The 22,742-nt window shown below is 42.8% G+C and overlaps 2 protein-coding genes across 7 annotated transcripts; one reads left to right on the top strand and one right to left on the bottom strand.

Moving 5' to 3' along the window:
- Positions 1-53: 53 nt before the first annotated feature.
- Positions 54-21,143, bottom strand: supt5h (SPT5 homolog, DSIF elongation factor subunit). Of its 6 annotated transcripts, none has more exons than XM_026312386.2 (31): positions 20,751-21,143; positions 20,444-20,539; positions 20,061-20,205; positions 19,876-19,944; positions 15,178-15,183; positions 13,752-13,763; positions 13,577-13,646; positions 12,774-12,842; positions 11,844-11,909; positions 11,712-11,742; positions 11,462-11,530; positions 9,883-10,134; positions 9,442-9,531; positions 9,285-9,355; positions 8,779-8,884; positions 8,458-8,548; positions 7,718-7,854; positions 7,419-7,574; positions 6,771-6,917; positions 6,510-6,656; positions 5,745-5,870; positions 5,218-5,302; positions 4,946-5,053; positions 4,694-4,796; positions 4,356-4,483; positions 3,431-3,539; positions 3,179-3,337; positions 2,569-2,737; positions 1,857-2,054; positions 1,245-1,340; positions 54-582 (listed from the first exon to the last, which is right to left on the bottom strand). In XM_026312386.2, the coding sequence occupies exons 2-31, from the start codon at positions 20,528-20,530 to the stop codon at positions 442-444; spliced, it is 3,243 nt and encodes a 1,080-aa protein (XP_026168171.1). In that variant the 5' UTR covers positions 20,531-20,539; positions 20,751-21,143; the 3' UTR covers positions 54-441. The 6 variants fall into 6 exon arrangements, with proteins under 6 accessions (XP_026168171.1, XP_026168180.1, XP_026168188.1 ...); XM_026312395.2 differs by having other exon boundaries at positions 3,431-3,536; XM_026312403.2 differs by lacking the exon at positions 15,178-15,183.
- triap1 (TP53 regulated inhibitor of apoptosis 1) lies at positions 21,142-22,482 on the top strand. Its single transcript, XM_026312456.2, has one exon. It carries the CDS (start codon positions 21,255-21,257, stop codon positions 21,477-21,479), a length of 225 nt encoding a protein of 74 aa, XP_026168241.1. The 5' UTR covers positions 21,142-21,254; the 3' UTR covers positions 21,480-22,482.
- Positions 22,483-22,742: the final 260 nt, after the last annotated feature.

Genomic DNA, 22,742 nt, shown 5'->3' with positions numbered 1-22,742 from the left:
GATGTCACCCGTGCAGAGTCACATGACCAAAAACACACACGAAGACAAACGGATCAACTGAATCACAGTTTATTGACATGTTACACTTAGTTTTCTCCTTCCTGCACCCAGCAAACTGAAATCACTGACAGAAAATAAAGAAAGCGCTAAAAACAGACAGAGCAGCAGTGAGACTCACAGGAAAGCTACTGAAAACATCATGAAGTCAAGCAGGGGAGGGAGAAGCCTGCTGGGTTTAAACTGGCCACTGATGAAACACCAGAACATAATTCCAGTTTGGCTGAATCTGTCAAAACATCTGCACTTGCAGCTAATCTGCTGAGTGAGTGGATTTGACCTGTACTAAAATAAAAAATACTTTTCCCAGCATGCCTGTCAGCCTCCTGTGTATGTGTGTGTGATCTCGGCTGTGACAGCATACGTTTCTCTCCCTCATCGGGCTCAGTGCTCCAGGCGTCCCAAGAACCGCAGGTTGAGGATCTTCAGCTGGTCGTCCAGCTCCATGCGTACGATGCCGTCGTCTCCGTCAATACTCAGCAGGATCCCTGTGGCCTCGCGGTCCTCGCCCAGGATCACCTTCACCTGGACAACAGGAGCAGTCAGCAACAATATTTTCCAGCATTTCAACATCTCAGTCATTGCAAATGTTTTAATCCAGAATCATAAATTCAGCCTCATGGCTCCAACTCCACAACTAGTGAGGCATTTTCTTATAAATTATCACATTTTGATCTTCAAACTAAAAGATTTGGCAGCTTACATTTAGCAGATCTAACAGGTTTTAGTTTGCTCCATGGCCAACAGGAGTCCCAGACCAAGAGGTGGAACCTGATCACTGTTCACCGACTCTGACTTATCAGCATGTTTAGCAGCGTATATCCCTACATCATATTCATCCTTGCAGTTTTTCTTACTACACCAGTGATCCGTGGGCCTCTCTAAAACATGACTGTATGCAGCTACAGGACTTCCCTCCGCTGGAACCTCTAGGGACCAGGGGCCCCTCAGTGTCTAATAACAGAGCTGTGTCCGACTTCTGACAACCTGAACATGTCAGGTTATAATTTAAGGCTGATGTCTAACATGCTGCATCAAGTCGAATTAAACCAAAGTAAAATGAAAAAAAAAAAACACAGCAGGAAATTGAGGAATAATAAAAACTGAAGAATAATTCCAATAAATGTTCATTAAACAAAGAGAAAACAACCCTGATGTCTGTTCCTCAATGGAAATTTAACAGTTACCTTGTTGTTCTTGGTGGGAGTGACAGGTTCCAGATGATCGCTGCTGATACTGACCACTTTCTCTGACTCCTGCATGAACACTGAGCACATCCCTCCCTACACACACACACACACGCACGCACACACGCACACAAAATAATGTGTTAGAGTCTTAATAACTGCTCAAACCTGTAGCTCCTGCCTCTAATAAATAGCTGATTATTGTCTCCGTTACAGATGAATCTGGTAATAAATCCTGTTGTCTATAAAGATCAGACACCAGGGAAATCACGGAGGTTGAGGTCTTCACATTATCCGTTTATTCCAGCCATCACTTTCAAGTGTTGACACCTCCAGTTTGCCACATGACAGAAGCTGAAACCAAGAACGTCTCACACTTTACAAAAACTGAAATCAGCCAATTATCAAATAATTTTGACAGATTATTGTCTGAGTCCAGATGGTCTGACTGGCTCTTTCTGCAGGTTGGTGGAGGTGCCAGATGTGGCGCACCAGTTCAGATTAAGTCAAGAGAAGAAGAGCAGAACATCTGTAGGTAAGAACAGATTCCTGCTTCAGCCTACACACTGATCTGGAGATTTTACATGATCTGCCTGTGTGTGTATTTTTTACCGTGACGCTCCGGATAACCCCGGTCTGACCCATCAGATCCATGAAGGAGTCCTTCACTCGGACCAGGATGTCTGTAGTCACCCAGTCGCTGCTGCCCTGCTCGATGTTGGAGCCAGGGGTGTGGGGGTTGTAGCCTCCAGGAGAGGGCGCTCCAGGCGTCATGGGACTATAGCCCACAGGACTGGGGCTAGGACTAGCCTGTGGACACAACAGGAGTCACTGGTCCAACTGGTGCACACAGGTATGCACTGCTGCACTGAACAAATGGTTTAATCTACTTAACCCTGAGACCAGAAACCCTGGGACAGAATCCCTCATCCAATGAAACCAAACGCTGACTTTTTGCATTTGTTCAATAAGTGCAGCTGTAGAAATCAACAACTGCCTGGATAAAGAACAAATGAACTAAGACTGTGACCAGGCTCCACAGCCCAACTGAGGCCGACACTAGGACATTTTGACATCTGCCAGACAAACCCAAGAGAAACACTAATAATACTATGAGGTATTAACATGTTCCCGCAGTGAACGGACTCTGGTGGGCTAACTGTAATGAAGACTCTGTTCAACCTGATATTTCTCTGCTGGCACTTGTGTTCAGAAGCTGATAACGAAACATGGACGGGTGAAAACCGTTATCAACCTTTTACTACAGTTTGTGCTCACCTTAGATTATTTGTATCTTCTGGAAAATACAACGACTGTCTCCTACCTGATATGCCATGGGGGACGGCGTGGGATGGTAGCTGGCAGGAGAGTGTGTGTTCTGGTAGCCGACAGGTGAGGGCGCCACCTGGTGGTAGCTCTGGGGACTGGGACTGGGCTGATAAGAGCCCTGAGGTGATGGGGCCGCATATGGAGAATACTGCTCTGTATTATACCTGCACATACAGACACAGGTTAGACTGAGTCTTATAATCCTTATAATCCACATCAGTCAAATTTAATTTATTTCCTGAAGATTTTCCATTTTCTTATGATTAAATGAGTTCAAAGTTGAGGCTGTTTTTCTATGAACAGCAAATTCGATTCCAAATATCAGCTCAATCTCTTTATATCCAGAATTTAAAATATGACTTTTAGGCTGAGACAGAGCTCAACGCCTGAACTGAAGCTGCTGCCAGAAGCTGGTGAAGCTGGACCAAGTCTTTACATACCAAAACACTAAAAGAACAAAACTGTAACAATCATGCTTTCATCTTTCATGAGAAAAGAAAAAACATTTCAACCCAATTAGGACAAAAAAAAAAAAAAAAAAAAAAATTGAAGTTTCCACCAATTAACATTTGTGTTTAACTGCCTGTGTCTGTGTTAATACTCACATAGCTGGTGTGCCAGGTGTCTGAGGGTTGTACTGAGGGTTGACCTGTGGAGAGGGGACTTCTGGGTAACCTGGCGTCTGGGGGTTGGGGGTCCCCCCGTAGCCCTGAGGGGACGGAGAGGGCTCGTCATCGTAGCCGAAGTCATAATCTTCATCATTTCTAGAGAGAAGAAAGAGGAAAGTTGAAGAATTAAATATAACATTCATATAATATAACCTTATTTCAAACAAACACATCTGTGGTGTGTGTTACCTGGAAGGTGTGTTGGGGTTGTTGGGGTCCCAGGCTCCACTCTGACCAGGTGTCCTGCTCCCATCATGCAGTGGGGTCTGAGAGCCATAATGAGGTGTACGGCTTCCTGCTGGGGACAAAAGATCAATCACTGTGACTCCAGCATATTTTCTAGATGTTGATTTAATCATGAGGTTTTATGTTTCTGTTGTATAAACTGAAAGGACAGAATGAGGCATTCTACAGCATCATCTATCACTTTTATATGTTTTAGATTTGATGTTCTGATGCACATTACAACTGTTGTTCCACAGGGCTCGCACGAGGTTCATTACTATTTTTCCACTATATACGCTCTCAGAGCAAATGATCTGACATGAGAAAATTCATAACTATGCAGATGACACGCAACTGTATATTTAACTCCACTAGTCGATAACACAGCACTTTAACAGTCTGACAAACCGAAAGACTACTAGATATTTGAAATTAAATGATTTTAGTTGAAATGTTTGCCAAATCAGTTTAATCAGAAGCAAAAAGCTTCAGTTTTAATACAGATCACAACTTAAATTTTAAAAAGGACACTAACTGCATTTATTGATTGTAAAAACCCTATCAAATTTATTCACTCTGATCTGTACTTTGGACTATGCAAGGAAAGAACCAACACCCTTCATGACAACAATCTTTGGTCAACCCTAGAAAACACAGCAACATCCTGTTCTTTCTATGAGCTGCCGGAGAGCAGCTGATTTGGCTCTCTGGCCATTTTGGAGAATGTTAATAGAGGTGGCGCTGCATTGTAATGCATTTCTTTTTATGTAACACATAAAAGATGACTTCAACCATTAATGAAGTAACAAAGAAAAAGGCAAATCATGGCCACAATTAAAAAAATAAAAATAAAAAACAAAAAACAAACAAACAAAAAAAACTTTATTACCATCATGCAGCGGCGTCTGAGATCCATACATGGGAGTCCTGGAGCCGATGCCATACATGGGAGTCTGGGAGCCGTACATGGGGGTACGTCCATGGGTGGAGGTCATTCCACTGTGCCTCTTGGCTCCCCTGGAGAGAAGCAGGAAACATGATGTGATTCCAGTGAAAGAGCAGTGGAAACTGAGCAGAGACCAGTCGGCTCTTTGTTCCTTCAGAGACTGTAAAAAGTGACGACCAGAGCTGGTCGGGCCTCCCATTGTTGGTGAGGAAGAACCATGTGGCTCCCTGCTGTGTTTTTAATAGCTTTTGGACAAAAGTAAAATGTCTGAAAATACGTACATGGTGGTTAAACGCTGTCGGTCTACAGAAATGGTCTGACAGGTGGAGTGCAGCTCCACTCTGGCTGTAGACTCTGTTGCATCTTTCACCACTCCAATGTAACCTGGGAAAAGGAGGGAAATTTATTTAAAATAAGTAAAACATTCGTGATTGGCCAGAAACTATAAAGAAATGACAGACTGAACTTTTGATACCCACATGACTTCAGAAGAGATCTCCAGAACAGTTACTGGAGTTCCCAAACAGTCTCACCTTTGTAAGGACCCTGGGAGATGCGGACCGTCTGACCAATTAGCTCATTGTCTCTTCTTCCTCGGCCACGTCCCATTCCTCCTCCTCCACCCCCTCTCTGCTGAGCACCTGGAGGAGCACAACACCTGCATCACTATTAGGACTAAAGACAGTTCATGCTGACCACCAATATCTGGCTATAGACTTTTGGGAGTTTACTTTGGCAAGGCAACTAAACCAGACTGCTGACATTTATCAGTCAACACAACAAAGCTCATTAGTTTGTGACACACCTCCTCCGCCGTGGTGCATGGGGCTGCTGATGCGAGGGCTCATTGGAGCGAATCCTCCCACTGTAAAGTTGGTCACGTCTCTGGGCTGAAACAGGTAAACAGCACAAAGATTTAGACTGCACAGGCTGACATCTGGGATTTAGAACTCAGTCTGCAAAAAATGTAACGCATTCATCAACAAACAGAAGAACTTGTGCTAACAAAGGCTGTTAAAACAACACATTTGCAGCTGCTTAGTCAGTCAGCATGCAAGACGTTACCGCCTCATCAGCTGCTGTGGGTTAGTGCCCATTGTTAAAGCCATGGAGAGCTGCGGCTACAACATCAGTTACCTCTGAACTGTCTCTGACTATATGTCACCGTGCACTAATGTCACCAAGTCCTGTTCATAAGGAATTTATTGGGTATGTAAAGTGCCTTGAAATGATTGTGATTATTATACATATCTATACAAATACACTGAATTAATGTGACATTCAGTGCCACAGGAATCCACAGTGATGCCAAGTAGCAGGTGAGGAGCTGACCTTGGATCCTCCAGCTAACACAAGGTGTCTGGTCTTGCAGACAAACATCCCTCCGTTCTCCACCAGCTTCTTACAGTGGAGGAAGGCGAAGCCTCTGAACAGATGTCGAATCTCACCCTCACGGCCCTGCAGGAGAAAAACAGTACACACACAGTGCATAAGTATGTGCTGCTGTGTACATGACCACTACCAAACTTATTCTACATTTCTTTAGTGTTGCACCTGCATGACCCAAAAATCCACAAGGTGCAAATAAGCACATAAAGCACAGGGCCAGCTTATCGAGATGTCAAGTCTGAACAAACTACAACATGGGTGAAGCTTTGATGGTGCTGCTGCCACAACAGTAACAACCCAATGACGATGACGTCATTGTGTTTAGTTTAGTTTATGCTGTCCCTGTCACTGTGACTGCTCTGTCCTCTCCACACACTGTTTAATTGTGCAGAGACAGACAAACTGGTATGCGAACCATGTTCGTGTTGTAGCTGCTGGTCAGCAAATTAGTGTTGGCTAAAAGATCATGAGCCTTTCCGTGCATGTAAACATTTTAAAAGACTAACATTAAATCTGTCTGTAGTATTCTGTGTATTCTGAAAAAAGTAGTGAATGACTTAAAATTACTCCATCCTGAAAAGTGTTTTGTGTAAATTAAAATGAAGCTGAACTTTCAAAAAAAAGCCAGATGGTGTGTCAGCTGCTCACCACACATATAAATATAAATATTTAGTTTCTCAACAACTGAGGAGACAGGACTATCCTTACAGAGTGCGGTCCATCGATGACCTTCACAATGTCCTTGACGTGGATGTTGTTCTGCTCTGAGTCCAGCGCAACAGCAAAGCGGTTGTCCTTCCTGCGGTTCACCGCCTGGTGTCGCACCGTCAGCACCTTCCCATGCATGTTCAACACCTGAGACACATGGGGCATGACCTTTACTTTCTGTTTGCTTGATTTAGGGATTGTTAACGTTCAGGTCTGTAGCTGCAGACAAGTTGCCATTTTGGTCCGGGAGCAGAATGTTACCTGGAAGGTTTCTCTCTCCAGTCGGACGATGACGCCGACAGTCTGTGGGTCCAGCTGAACCAGCTCCCCCCACTCATGCTGCCCTCCTGCATCGACGCCAGACGCCGTCTCTGAGCACAGCTGCAGGTCTCTGGGCAACACCTTCAACTGTGCACAGGCAGCGACAGACACAGAAATTAAGAAAATTTTTTACCCTCAAGTGACCTAATCCACCTTACTCGAGTATAATTGTAACACTGCTGAATAGGACCTATTGTGTGTTTTCAGTGAGAGTGTTTGATAAACACTCATGGTATCAAAACCCAGATGTGTTGCAGTGTGAAATTGCCTCCTCTTTCTGTTTACATGACAATTACTCCTTACAAGTAAAACTCTTATATAATCAACTGGAGTTCGATCTCTGAGTCTATTTGTTAAAGAATTTACCTAAGAGAGACAGAAGGATTTTTTAAAATGACATCAGGTTCTTCGTCACTGACAAATCCAGAATTAATAAATATGCAAATATTATTCAAAAAAAAATTCCTGGACAGAAATTTCTTTTCTGTCCAGTAGGGCAGGCAGCGATAGATGACAAGGAATAACAATTTATACTGACTTGGTTTGATGTTTACGTATGACTTAATCTCGACTGGACAGCTCAGGTACCTCATGCATGGTGAGGTCGGAGAAGAGGATCACAAAGTTCTCCTCCACCCTGACAATGAGGCCGGTGTCGCCCTCATATCGCCCAGCGATCACCTTCACGTGGTCGCCCATCCGGAAGTACTTTCTCAACTCATGAGCTGGAAACTCCAGCGGGTCCTGCATTAAACCACACACACCCAATCGTCTAAGTTACGAATGCTATAGGCTTTGGTTGCTCCTAATAGTCTGTGGCATCTATGGTGGGACATGGTGATCCTCTGAAGTGTGTCCATTCTGTGTTAAATAGAGTGTGTGTGTACCTTCAGGTCTTCGTGTTTGGGCATGATGGTGATCTTGTTGCCATCCACACTGAGGATTTTTCCCTGCAGATTGATCAACTCCCCCTCACACACCTCCACGTTGTCACCAGCCTGCAGGTTGTGTTCACGCTCCTTACCTGCACACAGACACACAAAATTTTATTTTAGCCAGCAGGAACTTTATTGCCATCATAATTTTGACCTGTGACAATTTCATGCTTCATGCTTGAAATGCACCTGAATTAAAGTAAATAAGCGAAACTTAGAATGAAAAAAATGATCTATTATGTCACAGTATGAATCTTGTGTCTTCATACAAGAACTAAACTCTGTTGAACAAGAAATGACAATTTATGTAGATAAAAGCATGTACAGTAACTGTAATTATAAGAGCAGCAGATGAGCAGCTTAATCATGTCCGATAAAAATGAATCTGTCACAAATTAATATTAAAACCGGATAATATTAAAAACTGAATTCAATTTGTAATGAATTCAGTTTTTTACTTTTCCTCACCAAACTGCTTTTCATGGCTGCAGCAGATTCTCTACAGACCTGATTATGTTCAGCCCAGAGCAAATGTGCGCGCACGCACGCACGCACGCACACACACACACACACACACACACACACACACACACACACACACACACACACACACACACACACACACACACACACACACACACACACACACACACACACACACACACACACACACACACACACACACACACAACCTGACTCCGTGACGACCTCCAGGTCGATCCCTTCAGGCTGGTCTTCAAACTTCTCCAGCTCAGACAGAGTGGGCTTCACACCATCTGTGATCTGTCAGACACAAAAACATCTCAGAGCTTCATTTAATTGTTCAGCTGAAGTTAAAACCTTAACATCCAAGTTCATATGAAAACAGTAGTCTGCTCTCTGTAAAGCCATCAGGGTTTACAAAACCTTTAAAGAGTAGAGGGTTTCTTGGTTCTGAAGATTCCTTCAAACAACTTTATGAAATTCATGTGAACCAACCAGACAGAACCGATAAACTGAAACTTCCTCCTCACCACCGCAGACATGGCGAAGCTCTTGAACAGGAATCCTTTACGGCTGTAACGGTTCCCCTCAAAGATCATGAAGTCTCCATCATGGCTGACCTCGCCTCCCAGGGACCTGTCAATCAAATCATCATCTGTATATAAAGATGGACCCAACCACAGCTCCACTCTCTTGTGCACGTCTGAGTCTGAGAAATTCACTTCAGCCTTCTTCTATAAGATCCAATAAAAACAAAACAAAAAAAAAAAAAAACACGCTGATCCCCAGAACCTGCGTCACAGTGCAGTACCTGAGTTTCCTCTTGGTACAACTGTGGTCTCATGATCATGTAAAGCCCTAATTAGTCCCAAGATATTTGATACTGAGTCTTTATCAGGAGCACATCCAACACACGCAGACGGAACTGATTATACTGCAGATGAACTGCAACACTCAGGCTATTTTATTTTGTCCATATCCATGTACATTTCTATTCCCTCGGACACTGTCTGTGTGTGTGTGTGTGTGTGTGTACCTGATCTTTTCAGCATCAAATAGCCTCTGAGCAGGTCTCTTGAACTTCTTCCTCTTAGCAAACCAGTCTTTCTACAGGACACACAGACCAACTGTAAACCAACTACAAACCTCACTGAACAAAACACATATCAAGTGTTTTAATGTGTTTGTCCTACCAGGCTCATCTTGGCCTTGATCCGGTCCAGGTCTATTCGTGGGATCATCTTCAGAGAGATGGTGTTCTGACTTGGCTCCACGTAGTCCACCTGGAGAACAAAAAGCACACAAAGGCATCAAAGCAGAGCTGCACACTGATTATTGATTGTTAATTTAGTTATTCATTGATCTGTGCAAGTTTATTCTGGACAGCTCTCTCCAGTTCAGAGTTCATCAACATCCTGTTGTCACTGGAGCCCTGTCTGGGTTCTGCTGTGGTTTCTTCCTAAACAACTGCTTTTAATTTATTGGTGTTTTAGAAGAGAAAATGTGGCTCATATTTCTGAGCCCATGAAGAGCAGCACTGCTTATCACCAATTGTATTGCTCTTGTCTTGTATTGCTGGTGTTTCAGAGTCTGCATCTGATACGGTTTTGAGAGTGTGCAGCCTCAGCCAGTACCTGAGCGATGTCGTCCTTGTACAGGCCTCTCTTCAGCCTGACCCACGACTTGGGCTTCAGGTTGGTGACCTCTTTGACAACCTTGAGGACATCAGTCATCTCTTTGATGGGAACCATCTGCTGGTTCCAGAAGCCCATCCTCAAGTTCCCAATGCCCTCGATGGCCGCCTTGACGTGCGTCTGTTTGTACGACTCCACGTAGATATAGCCTTTAACGTGATCTGGGGCCACCACGGACTTAATCTGCAGAGGCTGTGAATTGACGAGGGTGTGGTACAGTCACAACACAGTTACAGCAGCCTTATAACACTCACTCACTCACACTTTACCAAGGACAGTATCTATGCTATTTGATACAACAGAATTAATTATTTGTAAGCTTCCATCAAAACAATGAACATAAGAGCCATAAAGTCATTACGTCACTAGATTTCTGAAATCAGTACTAAGCAGTTTGCTACCACAACTCACTCAACTAGTTAATAACTGATTATAGTTCCAAGGGCCTTGAAAATTGCTGTCATCAAGCCTTTCCTGAAGCAGAGCAGTCTTGATGCCACAGTACTGAACAACTATTGGCCCCTATCAAACCTGCTGTTTTAAGGCAAATTCCTTGAAAAAGTTGTTTACCAACAACTTACTGACTTTCTCCTGTTAAACAACTGTCAGGTTTTAGGCCCCCATCACAACACCAACGCTGGCAGAGTCGCTGTCTGATTACTATTGGATCTGAGTGCTGCGTTTGACACGGTGAACCATGTGATCCTGTTACAAAGATTAGAGGACTGGACAGGCATCTCTGGTACTGCCATGAAATGGTTTTGTCCTATCTTGAAGACAGGAAGTACTTTGGTAACTATGTCTCAGACCAAATGGCGTTGACAATATTTACACGTTTCCTTTAGGCGAGTTAATATGCATCAATAATGTGTCCTACCATACACCTACGGCATCAAAATGCCAGAGATGTATGAACCATCTTTCATTTAAAAGTCATTTTCTACTATTTGCTGTTACTAATTTAGATTTTTGCGTCTGTACTTTTGACTTGTCTCTTATTTTTGTAAAGCAGTTTGAATTACTGTGTGTGAACTGTGCGATATAAAAAAAAACTTGCCTTGCTCTTTGGGAGGAAAAAAAAAAAACATTTGAAGAAACTAGTCCACCATCCACCATAAAGGCAGATGACTAGTGCCAAATTGACATTATATTGTAAAAACCATAAATGCAGCCTGTCAGGTATGGAGACAGGGCCTGCTCACCCGGTAGCTTGGCTATAATTTGATTATTGAAGATTTGAAGAACACAGATCCTGACTAATTTCTAATCTCATTATCAAAGCAGGCACAGGTCTGCATGAAGGTTATTAAACCTAAAAGTTTATTTTGAAAAACATCTATTAATGCTGCAGGAAAACATGTCATGTATATATGAATCTGAAATCTATTCAACTGAGTAATCTTCTTTCTTCAGAGGAATTCAGTTGGTTTTGAAAAGCAGCTTCTTAATCAGAACTGATAAAACCCAGAGTTCATCCATTCTATCCAATCAGAAGTGAGCTTTCAAAAATGTTTTGTACCGTGTCGGTGAACTGATAGGCAATGAACTTCCTCATCAATGCGATGGCCGTCGCTCTCTCCTCTCCGATCTAGAGACATGCAGACATGTTTCTTACATACTGTTTCTCATAAAGGCATTTGCACAGTAAAATATCTATTAGTGCCTATTAATGCTGTTTATTTCTGTAAACTGTGGTTTGGATGTACATTAGAAAAATACATTTCCTCCTAAAGAAAACTAAAATAAGGTTTATTAGAGAAGACACACACCTTACACTTGACTGTCCACAGATTGGGATCCCTGGTGACAGCAAACACACAAACATTAAACAACCCACTAGTCAACACATCATGATCTCTGCAGGTCACTTGATGCTGATTGGTGGAGGACTGTTTACATACTTGACACCAGGAAGTAGCTGCTGCTGGGTGATGTCATCGGACAGCTCCTCAGACCCTCCAGAGTAACTGCCCACCACAGAAGAAGAAAGCAGAAACAGCATTTGGTCTCAGACAGCACGTTTCCCAGATCAAGTGTCAGCACAGCTCAAAAACAAATGATCAGTTTGAACTGAAAAACGGATCACACCATCAGCTTCATTCTGTTGTGCTGTATTAGATACTTTATTGTGTTGCAGCAAATACGAATTTCACTTGGTTTTTTTTTTATCATTTTACACATATAATCACTGCAAACACAGCTCCATATAATTCGATTCTTCGGAAACTACAATTCATGCATCCTCTATGCCACTAATCCTGAATTAAGCAGTCACACAAATCACTGCAGGTTGAGAGTAGGTGCAGAAGAATTAGTCAACAGTGTCTCAGTCATGAAGATTATCTGAGAAACAACCTGCAGACAGGTGGGACATCCCTACCTGAAAGTTAACGGTTGATGAATCACTGTGTACCAGATTCATACCAGGTGTCATTTAAGACACTTTCACATCAAGAACTTGTCGATTCTCAAGCAAAACTCTGAACTTAAATAATGACTGGCTTTAATACAAACGCTGTTTTTGTTCACTTGCTGTATGCAGTTACTTCTACTTTGCTGTTTTTTCCCCCCATCTCTGCTAAGGAGCTGTAAATTAAACCAAGACTTCCTGCACAAACGTTTCACAGTAACAGACGGGGGAGGGGGGAGGGTTGGCATCGTGACCTGAGAAAGGTGATGGAGTAAGGAACTACCTGGTGAATGGAAACAGTTTGTGTTGGGAAAAAAGACTGTGGTGAGGTGATGTCACTGGAGCTACTGATGTGGAAAATTTTGCAGTAACAGTTTTAGATGGAACATATTGTGTGACATGAAGGAACAAAGTAACTCACTGTTCTCCAGTTGAGGACTTAGCATATTTCCTCATGTAGTATTCACCCAGTGCCTCTTCTCTGGAGTCCCTGTAAAACACACAAATTGAGACAAGGACACATGAATAACAGTGGAAAACAAAAGCAAACACACATTTTGTCTTTGTGTAAGTGATGTATAGTCTCATCCGCCAAACTCATCAGCTGTGATCTCACAATTAGTGTGATGACAAAGAGTCTGGGTGGGTTCTCCCTGCACCACATTTTAACTGCAGTCACAGACAATTCCCCCATAAGGCCCCAGGCAGGAGGAGTCTGCAGTAATAAAACTTAGTCAACTCATCATTCTGGTTCGGACGAATTTTGACCAAAATACCAAGAAATCTCAGAATTCCGAGGAAGTCTCAAATCTGCCGCTGAAAATGGATGAAAACACTGACAAGCTTCCAGCCTGCTACCATGTTTCATTCTGGGTTGGGTGTGTGCAAATGAACTACTGTCAGAAAGAAAGACAAAAGGAATTTAAACAAGAGCAGCTCCAACAAAGCAGTTATGCCTCTGTGTCCTCATCCCAATAATAAGACCAACTGGCTTCACACCAGATTCCAGTCTCAAACAGGCCAGTTTCAGAATGAAGAGAAACAACTTCATTTACAGGTGACAGTAAAAACCCTTGCAAGCTGTCTTTGTAAACATCACATAACACAGCGGGTCATCAGACATTACCATCCTAAAGACATTTCTGTAGAAATTCCTGCAGCAGGATTGTCTAAATTGCCTGTGTGTGTGGGCCATTAACACTGAGACGACTGAGGATTTGTTACCTCCAGAGGTTCTGCAGCCTCCTGGATCCAGAATGATCCTCATCCAGCACCACATGGTCAATATTAGACACTGAGAGAGACAGAGGAGGAGGTATTGTAAGAATATTTAATATAAACACATTTATTTAAAAATACAATACTGACAGATTGTGAGTGTTAAGAGAAACAGACTTACCTTCAGCCTCCTCTGCTCAGAAGTGACCAGCAAGAGAAAGAAGGGATGAAGAGGACAAAAGAGGTACAGGAAAACAGAAAACACAGATGCAGGGAAGAGAAAAGGGGAAGAAAAGGAAAATGTAGAAAAAGAAAGGGGTATTCAGAATATAGCAGATTACAAGAAAGAGGAATGATTGCAGAATCAGAGCCGAAAAGACAAATGAGGAAGAAAAGATAAGTGGATAGAGAGAAAACCAAAGGCAGGAGAGGAAGAAGGAAAAGAGGAGTATAAGGTCAGAAAATAATGTTGGTAGAGGGAGAAATGGAGGAGAAGAAAAGGTTGAGGGGAGAATGACAAGAAAGATGTCAGAGAAAAGAAGAAAAGCGATTAAAGAGCAGGACGGGTAAAAAAGGTGAGGAGGTGAGGACAGAAGCCAACAGACAGTGTCATCAGGGCAGAGCAAGGTCAGGCAGCAGCAGCACAAAGCATGATGGGAGAAAAAAAAAACAACACAAAAACAGATTAATGGTGGCTGTACAGCACAGAGAAGCATGAGTGTGGTTAACGGTGACAGCACAGCAGAAACAAATCCAGCACCACAGGTTTAATGCCTGGCTACAGTCATTCCTAAAGATTGACAGGCTGCTGCGATAAGACGACCTGCAAAAATCTCATGCTCTGACTCAGCATAAACAAAGCTTCTACAATTATCTGAAACTGAAAACCCTGTAGTCCTGTGACCACCATGAAGTACAGTTGCAGCTCTGTATGACACACAACAGATGTGGGTATAAACATCTGGGCATTCACACACAGACTGCGTCAGTGGCATGCTTGTTTCTACTGTACTTGTGCCTGTAGTAATGCTGTGCATAACTCTGTAGGACATAACAAGCTTCAAATTTATCTGTTAGTCTAGAAATAATCCATACAAACGTGACAGTCTTTTACCAGGCAGCAGGGTCAGGCAAATGATCATAGTTGGTTCTCTGAAGGTGGAATTACTTACCACACATCTGGGTCGGCACAAAAACACTTCTGCCTGAGGTCAAACCTCCAGATGCACAATCTAAGTAGTACTCTGTCTAAGATATGTTCACTCATGTGGCTGGATTTGCTTCAGGCTAACAAGTTCACATAACAACTGGTTTTGATCCAAATCCCAGTTTTAACGGGCCAGGAAATTGTTCCGAAGATGCATTTCAGTTCATTTGGCACCTGGAATTCACAAAAACACTGACTGGTGCTGTTCAAGAAGCCAATAATGGATTTGCCTTCAGTGCTTCCTCAGGTTAAGCTACACACTCACAAACACAGCTATACTGAGATGAGGTGGGGTTAAAACCATTCTGGGACATGATTTCATCAAATGGATGATGCTGATATTCCATTTGTTTCAGATACACATGGATATACATAAAAAGAGTATCTGGAGCAGAGTTACCGTTAACTGAAGAGGACATGCATGACGGAGAGGAACAACGACAAGACAGAGAGAGTTGAGTCAGAAAACAGCTGCACCCTGCACTCCATCCTGAACACTACACAACACTAAAACAACTTTGTTTTAACATTTAAAGAACCTTTAAAAAAAAAAAAAAGAAAAAGAAAGGCAAAGTCCATTCTACCTTATAAATCAGACACATCTGAACAATTTAATGTGACTATAATCCATGAGAAAGATAAAATAGAATTTAAATGATGGAGAAAGTTAGTTTCACTAGAGAGCAGCTGTTGTGCCAAGGCTCTTATTTTTATTTTCATGGGATTTTAAAGTCCTCTAAAGGTTTTCATAATCCTGACTTCCTGCCCGTCCTATCACCTGAAACTGTCTTTGATCTGCAGCCAACGGCCCAGGATTAAAGGACGCTTTCTGTGCTTTAGTCATGTGTAGCCCACTGGTGGACATTGCTTTGTCCTAATCAATTACATCAGGAACACAAGGAAATTCAGCTTCAATACTAAAAAGCAAATCACTGTGGACTAGACTGGAAATAAGCAATGCAAAGACAAAGCTGCAGAAACGGCCTATTCTGGATCAAGGTTCATTCTTTTTTTGTTGGTCTGTTACAGGAATGTGAGACATTTAGAGCCCAACCAATATATCGTTTTGCAGAGTTTAATCGGCCGATATGAGCCTATCGCAGATATATCTGTATCGGTGAATATGCCGCAGATATTAACATTTTTTAATGAGCGTTTATGTATATACAGTGGTGTGAAAAAGTGTTGGCCTCCGTCCTGATTTCTTATTTTTTTGCATGTTTGGCACACTTTGTTTCAGATCATCAAACAAATTTACATATTAGTCAAAGATAACACAAGTAAACACATCATGCAGTTTTTAAATGAAGGTTTTTATTATTAAGGGAAAACAAAATCCCAAACTACATGGCCCTGTGTGAAAAAGTGTTTGCCCCCTAAACCTAATAACTAGTCGGGCCACCCTTAGCAACAACAACTGAAATCAAGCGTTTGCGATAACTTGTAATGAGTCTGTTACAGCGCTGTGAAGGAATTTTGGCCCACTCATCTTTGCAGAATTGTTGTAATTCAGCCACATTGGAGGGTTTTCGAACATGAACCATCTTTTTAAGGTCATGTCACAGCATCTCAATCGGATTCAGGTCAGGACTTTGACTAGGCAACTCCAAAGACTTCATTTTGTTTTTCTTCAGCCATTCAGAGGTGGACTTGCTGGTGTGTTTTGGATCATTGTCCTCTTGCAGAACCCAAGTTCGCTTCAGCTTGAGGCCACAAATCGATGGCCGGACATTCTCTTTCAGGATTTTTTGGTAGACAGCAGAATTCATGGTTCCATTTATCACAGCAAGTCTTCCAGGTCCTGAAGCAGCAAAACAGCCCCAGACCATCACACTACCACCACCATATTTTACTGTTGGTATGATGTCCTTTTTCTGAAATGCAGTGTTACTTTTACTCCAGACGTAATCGGACACACACCTTCCAAAAAGTTCAACTTTTGTCTCGTCAGTATTTTCCCAAAAGTCTTGGGGATCATCAAGATGTTTTCTGGAAAAACTGAGATGAGCCTTTGTTGATGTTTCTTTTGCTCAGCAGTGGTTTTCGTCTTGGAACTGTGACGTGCAGACCATTTTTGCTCAGTCTCTTTCTTATGGTGGAGTCATGAACAGTGACCTTAACTGAGGCAAGTGAGGTCTGCAGTTCTTTGGATGTTGTTGTGGGGTCTTTTGTGACCTCTTGGATGAGTCGTAGCTGTGCTCTCTGGGTAATTTTGGTCGGCCGGCCCCTCCTGGGAAGGTTCTCCACTGTTCCATGTTTTCGCCATTTGTAGATAATGGCTCTCACTGTGGTTCGCTGCAGTCCCAAAGCTTTAGAAATGTCTTTATAACCTTTTCCAGACTGATAGATCTCAATTACTTTCTTTCTCATTTGTTTTTGAATTTCTTTGGATCTCAGCATGATGTCTAGCTTTTGAAGATCTTTTGGTCTACTTAACTTTGTCAGGCAGGTCCTATTTAAGTGATTTCTTGATTGCGAACAAGTGTTGCAGTAATCAGGCCTGGGTGTGGCTAGAGGAATTGAAGGTGTGATAAACCACAGTTAAGTTATGTTTTAACAGGGGGGGCAAACACTTTTTCACCATGTAGTTTGGGACCTGGAAGACTTGCTGTGATAAATGGAACCATGAATTCTGCTGTCTACCAAAAAATCCTGAAAGAGAATGTCCGGCCATCGATTTGTGGCCTCAAGCTGAAGCGAACTTGGGTTCTGCAAGAGGACAATGATCCAAAACACACCAGCAAGTCCACCTCTGAATGGCTGAAGAAAAACAAAATGAAGTCTTTGGAGTTGCCTAGTCAAAGTCCTGACCTGAATCCGATTGAGATGCTGTGACATGACCTTAAAAAGATGGTTCATGTTCGAAAACCCTCCAATGTGGCTGAATTACAACAATTCTGCAAAGATGAGTGGGCCAAAATTCCTTCACAGCGCTGTAACAGACTCATTACAAGTTATCGCAAACGCTTGATTTCAGTTGTTGTTGCTAAGGGTGGCCCGACTAGTTATTAGGTTTAGGGGGCAAACACTTTTTCACACAGGGCCATGTAGTTTGGGATTTTGTTTTCCCTTAATAATAAAAACCTTCATTTAAAAACTGCATGATGTGTTTACTTGTGTTATCTTTGACTAATATTTAAATTTGTTTGATGATCTGAAACAAAGTGTGACAAACATGCAAAAAAATAAGAAATCAGGAAGGGGGCCAACACTTTTTCACACCACTGTATATATATTCTGTATTGTTTATACAGTACCAGTCAAAGGTTTGGACACACAAATTGAAATGCCATTGCTTATGCAAGTGTATCCAAACTTTTGACTGGTATTGTACTATAATATACGCATAAATAATATCGGCCGACATATCGATATCGGATTTTTTTTTTTTTTACTTCATAATATTGGTATCGGCATTGGCCCCCAAAAAACCATATCGGTCGGCCTCTACAGATAACACTGAGGTCGGCCATTATGGATGGTGAGGGATTAAACTGTGTAAACACATTTCTAAGCTACAATTGGTCAAAATGACAGCACAGTTTCTAAAGAGCAGAATTTGTTGGCGGACATTAGGCTGAAATACAGAATCTGGATGATTTGCAGTTAAAACGTGAAAACATTGGAGATCTGGATTTGATAAAGTGTGGATGATTTTCCACTGAACCTGCAAGAGTGAAGTTTAGCTTTAAGGTCAGCCAGTTCCCACTGTGAACAGCAGGGCAGTGTGGGTCTGGGATGCTGACATTCACTGTAGTGTTGTCACAATCAATTGGCCTGGAAACAGTTCACAGATTTCCAGCTGTGATTGTGCACATGTAAAAGCTTTCATGACGTGCAAACCAGTTTTCTGCTTAGACCTGCAGCTAGAACAACTATGTGAATTAAACCATTAAAGATGTAAACAGTTAAATGTCTGCTGTGAAAACTTGGTTCAGCCCCCTTCAGGTGACGTTTCCATAATGGAATGACTTTAGTCTTAGTTTGAAATTCAAATGAAGTGAAAGTATCTAAATTAGAGCCTGACTGATATGGGTTTTTTGGGGCCAATGTTGATACCAATATTATGAAGTAAAAAAAATAAAAATCTGATATCGATATATCAGCTGATATTATTTATGTGTATATTATAGTACAGTACCAGTCAAAAGTTTGGATACACTTGCACAGGCAATGACATTTCAATTTGTGTGTCCAAACTTTTGATTGGTACTCTATATAGAATACTGTATACATAAACAGTATATACATAAATGCATTTTAAACACATTAAAAAATGTTAATATCAGCAGCATATCTGTGGCGTATTCGCCGATACTGATGTATCGGTTCATATCGGCCGATAAAATCTGCAAAACAGATATAATGGTCGGGCTCTAGTTATTTGTGGTGTAGGTTTAATAACCGATCAAAATCTAAATCTGATTTTTAAGCCAGGACATTATTTAAAAAAAACTAAATCAGCTTGCTTCAGCGTGTTTTGGAAAATGGGAAGGCCCTAACTTTTATAGTAAATGATCCAAAACTTGCAAAAACAGTGACGTGGTCCTTTAATCAGAGCCGGACTGGTCTCAGGATCCAAACACTGGTGATCTGTGTCTTTAGAAAATGGTCTTGTTAAGAAGAAAGAGAATAGTTTAGGCCTTGATATCCAAAACCTACAAAGTCCGTATGGCTGTCCAGTGTTTCCCCTATAACAGTCCAGGAATGAGGGGCCGTCAATCATGGCACCACCTCAGCATGCTGTTCTCACAATGAGAAAATGAGTTTCAAATTCCTGTTTGAGACAACACTGTGGTTTTATTATATACTTCATATGTGAATTAGAACTTTTTCTCAGAGACTATTAAAGATGTTTGTTCTACCTTGTTCAATTGTGAAGGGACTTGGGGTTCTGACAGTTATTCATGTATGATTATTATTTGTGTATAATGTTTAGCCTGAACTTTGCATGGAAATTGCCAACCTTAAGTCTTGTGTGAGAAAAATGACCAAGGCCTTAGCACATGTGCACAAAAGTCCTACTGTCTGTGTCATAAACATCAACGGCACCTGACAGGTTAACGCAGCACTCCTTGGAAACAGCTGAGCTCCTCACCTCTCTCCAGAATATCCTCAGCTCCTTCCTCCCACTGCTCCTCCTCATCCTCATATTCGTCATCCACATCTAGACAGACACAGAAGGACAAAGTCGAGTTTTACATCTGCATTAACTGCTCGCGTCGTCTAAAGAAGATAGAGAAAAAGAAGAAGACACGTGAGGAAGGAGTCATCTGTTCGCACCGGCTTCATCCAGGATGAACCCCCCGTGTCTGGGCTTCTTTCTGGGACGGTCATCATCGTCCTCCTCCTCCTCTTCATCATACTCCTCTTCATCGTCCAGGTCTTCCCCTTCTTCGTCTGCTACTTTGTCGCTGCCCGCCTCCTCCTGGAGACACATGGTTTGGGGGTCACGACAAACCAAAAAAGCACAGGACTAAGAACCTACTATCCTGCATGGCTTCTCCCTGACAGCGTGTTTGCACCACCGCTCATGTCTGATGTTACCAGCTCTTAACACTACCTTCATCAGAATAATCCACTTTACTGACCTTTACCCTAATCTGTGTCAAAATGTTTACCTGGACCCCCAGGCACTTAGCGCAGCCAGCTAACGGTTAGCTTACCTCATTCTCCTCGACCTCCTCGGCTTCTCCGTCGCTGCTGCGCTCACTCTGGTTGTCGGAGAAGTCGCTGTCATCGGTGTCAGACATGGTGCAGCCCTGGACGGAAGCACCGGCGCGAATAAATAAAAGCACGTCTCTAAAGTTTGGATAACAACAGCGGCTAACGTTGAACTAGCAGCACCCGGCCACAACAATCGGAGTGGCCTAGCAAAGCATGCTAATGCAGCTAGCATGAATGAAATGTTCCACGTATCCGCAAAGAGCAGCAGCCAAACACGGGCCGATGAGTTGAGTGACACCCACTTACCTGTTTCTATCTCCAGGTGAAGGTTTGAGTTCGTTAACTGATAAATAAACGTAAATATCAGCCTAGTTCGTTTTCTCTGTCTCACGTACTGTCAAAGAACCGCGAGATTTCACAAAGCTGCGCAGATAACTCGAGTTTTGGACGGCGCATAGGTCAAGAAGGTAGGAGGTCTCACTCCGCCTCTTTTACGGAGCAGTTACAGTAGTTCACATTTCAAGGGTTTCATTCAACACACTGCTCGGGTCAAAAGCTTGATTTCGATGATTTATTGGGACACATTTTTGTGCTTCACTGTGAATCCTTTGAGATCACACCGAGTGATGCTGTTCCTCAACACACTATCTGTGATACGTCGTGACGTTTCTACGTTCGACGTCGTTGTGAGACCAGCCAATCACATCCCGCGGTTCAAGGACAGTCATGCGGTGTGCGAGGCGGTGTCGCCGCTGCTGCGTGTTGAAAACAGCCGAGTAAACCCTCCATGTTTGCGGTTGTTCACCGAAAATGAACAGCGTCGGGGAGGCCTGCACTGAGCTGAAGCGGGAGTACGACCAGTGCTTCAACCGCTGGTTCGCCGAAAAGTTCCTGAAGGGGGACCGGAGCGGCGACCCGTGCACCGAGACCTTCAAGAAGTACCAGCGCTGCGTGCACAAGGCCATCAAGGAGAAGGAGATTCCAATCGACGGAGTGGACTTCATGGGCCCCAACAAGGACAAGCCCGAAAGCTGATTGGGCCCGACCCGGACTGATCGTCGACCCTCATTTTGACACACTGGGCTGATGGGGAGTGTGTCCACGAGGCCCACTGAGCATGCGCAGATACAGAGAAGCTCCAGATGGTGTTTCTGTACCGGGGGCCAGAGACGTGATCCTAAAATAGACTGTTCGGTTCATCTGACATTTTCTCAACAAATCTGCTGCTTCTGTTTTTCACTTTATTTATCATGAGCAGTGTGCAACTGAAACCACCAGTACAACAATCGATTAATTGATTGATCGACCTCTTTAATTGGAACATCACTGAGATTTGGACTTTCTGAATATGAGCCTTTATAAACACAATTAACAGAATAAGGGAACTAAAACTTACTAGGTAATCAGGCAGTAACATGCTTTGAGTGCTGAGCCTGTTCTCTATCATTTTGCTTTCTATGTTTTTCTTCCTTACAGTTTCTTTTTGTTTGAAGCATCTCTGCTGATGTTTGTCATCATGTTGTAGGTTTGGGGTTGAGGGTCCTTTGGAACTCAGCGCTGCATCTCCTTGGGTTTCCTTAAGATATTAAAAACAGATGTTTGTCCAAGCAGAATCTGCCTCCTTAACCACAGTTGACACACTCGTTAGTGGCCACCAGTATACACAGCTTCATTCAAATTAACGCTCTGGAGTTTTTATTTGTTTTGGGTCGTCTGAGTGACGAACCTTCCCTGCTGTGGAGCAAAATGTTGAAAGAATGCCATCATTTTTACATAACAAGGCACTTTTGGCTTTTCTTGTTTTCCTCTGAGGGTGGGCGGAAAACTGGACATCTGGTCATTCCTGGCGCTGCATGAATGTCACATCAGAATCTGTTTTATAAACTGCACCGAACTCATGAGCAGAACTGGACCCCCTGGATCACACTCATTCTCATGTTGACTGTTTTGTACAAACCAGAGACATGTGATTGTAATTTAGAGAACATCAGAATACAGTGGGTTTTTTCATGTGAAAATTAAAACAGTGAGAAAGGCAGCTCATTCTTCTTCATGTCTTCCACAAGGAAGAGCGATGACATGTTTAGCCGCATGTCGTCGTTCCGTCGCTGGCTGTCTAGGTGGTGTCCAGCAAACGATGTGGGCTTCATAGACAATTGGGCCACTTTCTGGGGAAAACCCGGTCTGATAGCGAGAGATGGCATCCATCCCACTTTGAATGGTGCAGCTCTCATCTCTAGGAATTTGGCCGAGTTTCTTAGCCGACCTAAAGCCTGACAATCCAGGGTGGGGACCGGG

This window comes from Mastacembelus armatus, chromosome 13, assembly GCF_900324485.2.
Source record: "Mastacembelus armatus chromosome 13, fMasArm1.2, whole genome shotgun sequence".
Classification (NCBI taxonomy): Eukaryota; Metazoa; Chordata; class Actinopteri; order Synbranchiformes; family Mastacembelidae; genus Mastacembelus; species Mastacembelus armatus.
This window is presented reverse-complemented; position numbering and strand designations above follow the sequence as displayed.

What these genes read in the sequence shown, in the direction of transcription:
- supt5h (XM_026312386.2), bottom strand. Translation starts at nt 20,530, where the DNA reads ATGTCTGACACCGATGACAGCGACTTCTCCGACAACCAGAGTGAGCGC. An exon ending in AAGTCCTCAACTGGAGAACA is followed by an intron (nt 11,910 to 12,773) that starts GTGAGTTACTTT and finishes TGTGGTGGGCAG; the next exon opens with TTACTCTGGAGGGTCTGAGG. An exon ending in CTCCCACCAAGAACAACAAG is followed by an intron (nt 583 to 1,244) that starts GTAACTGTTAAA and finishes CCTGTTGTCCAG; the next exon opens with GTGAAGGTGATCCTGGGCGA.
- triap1 (XM_026312456.2), top strand. Translation starts at nt 21,255, where the DNA reads ATGAACAGCGTCGGGGAGGCCTGCACTGAGCTGAAGCGGGAGTACGAC.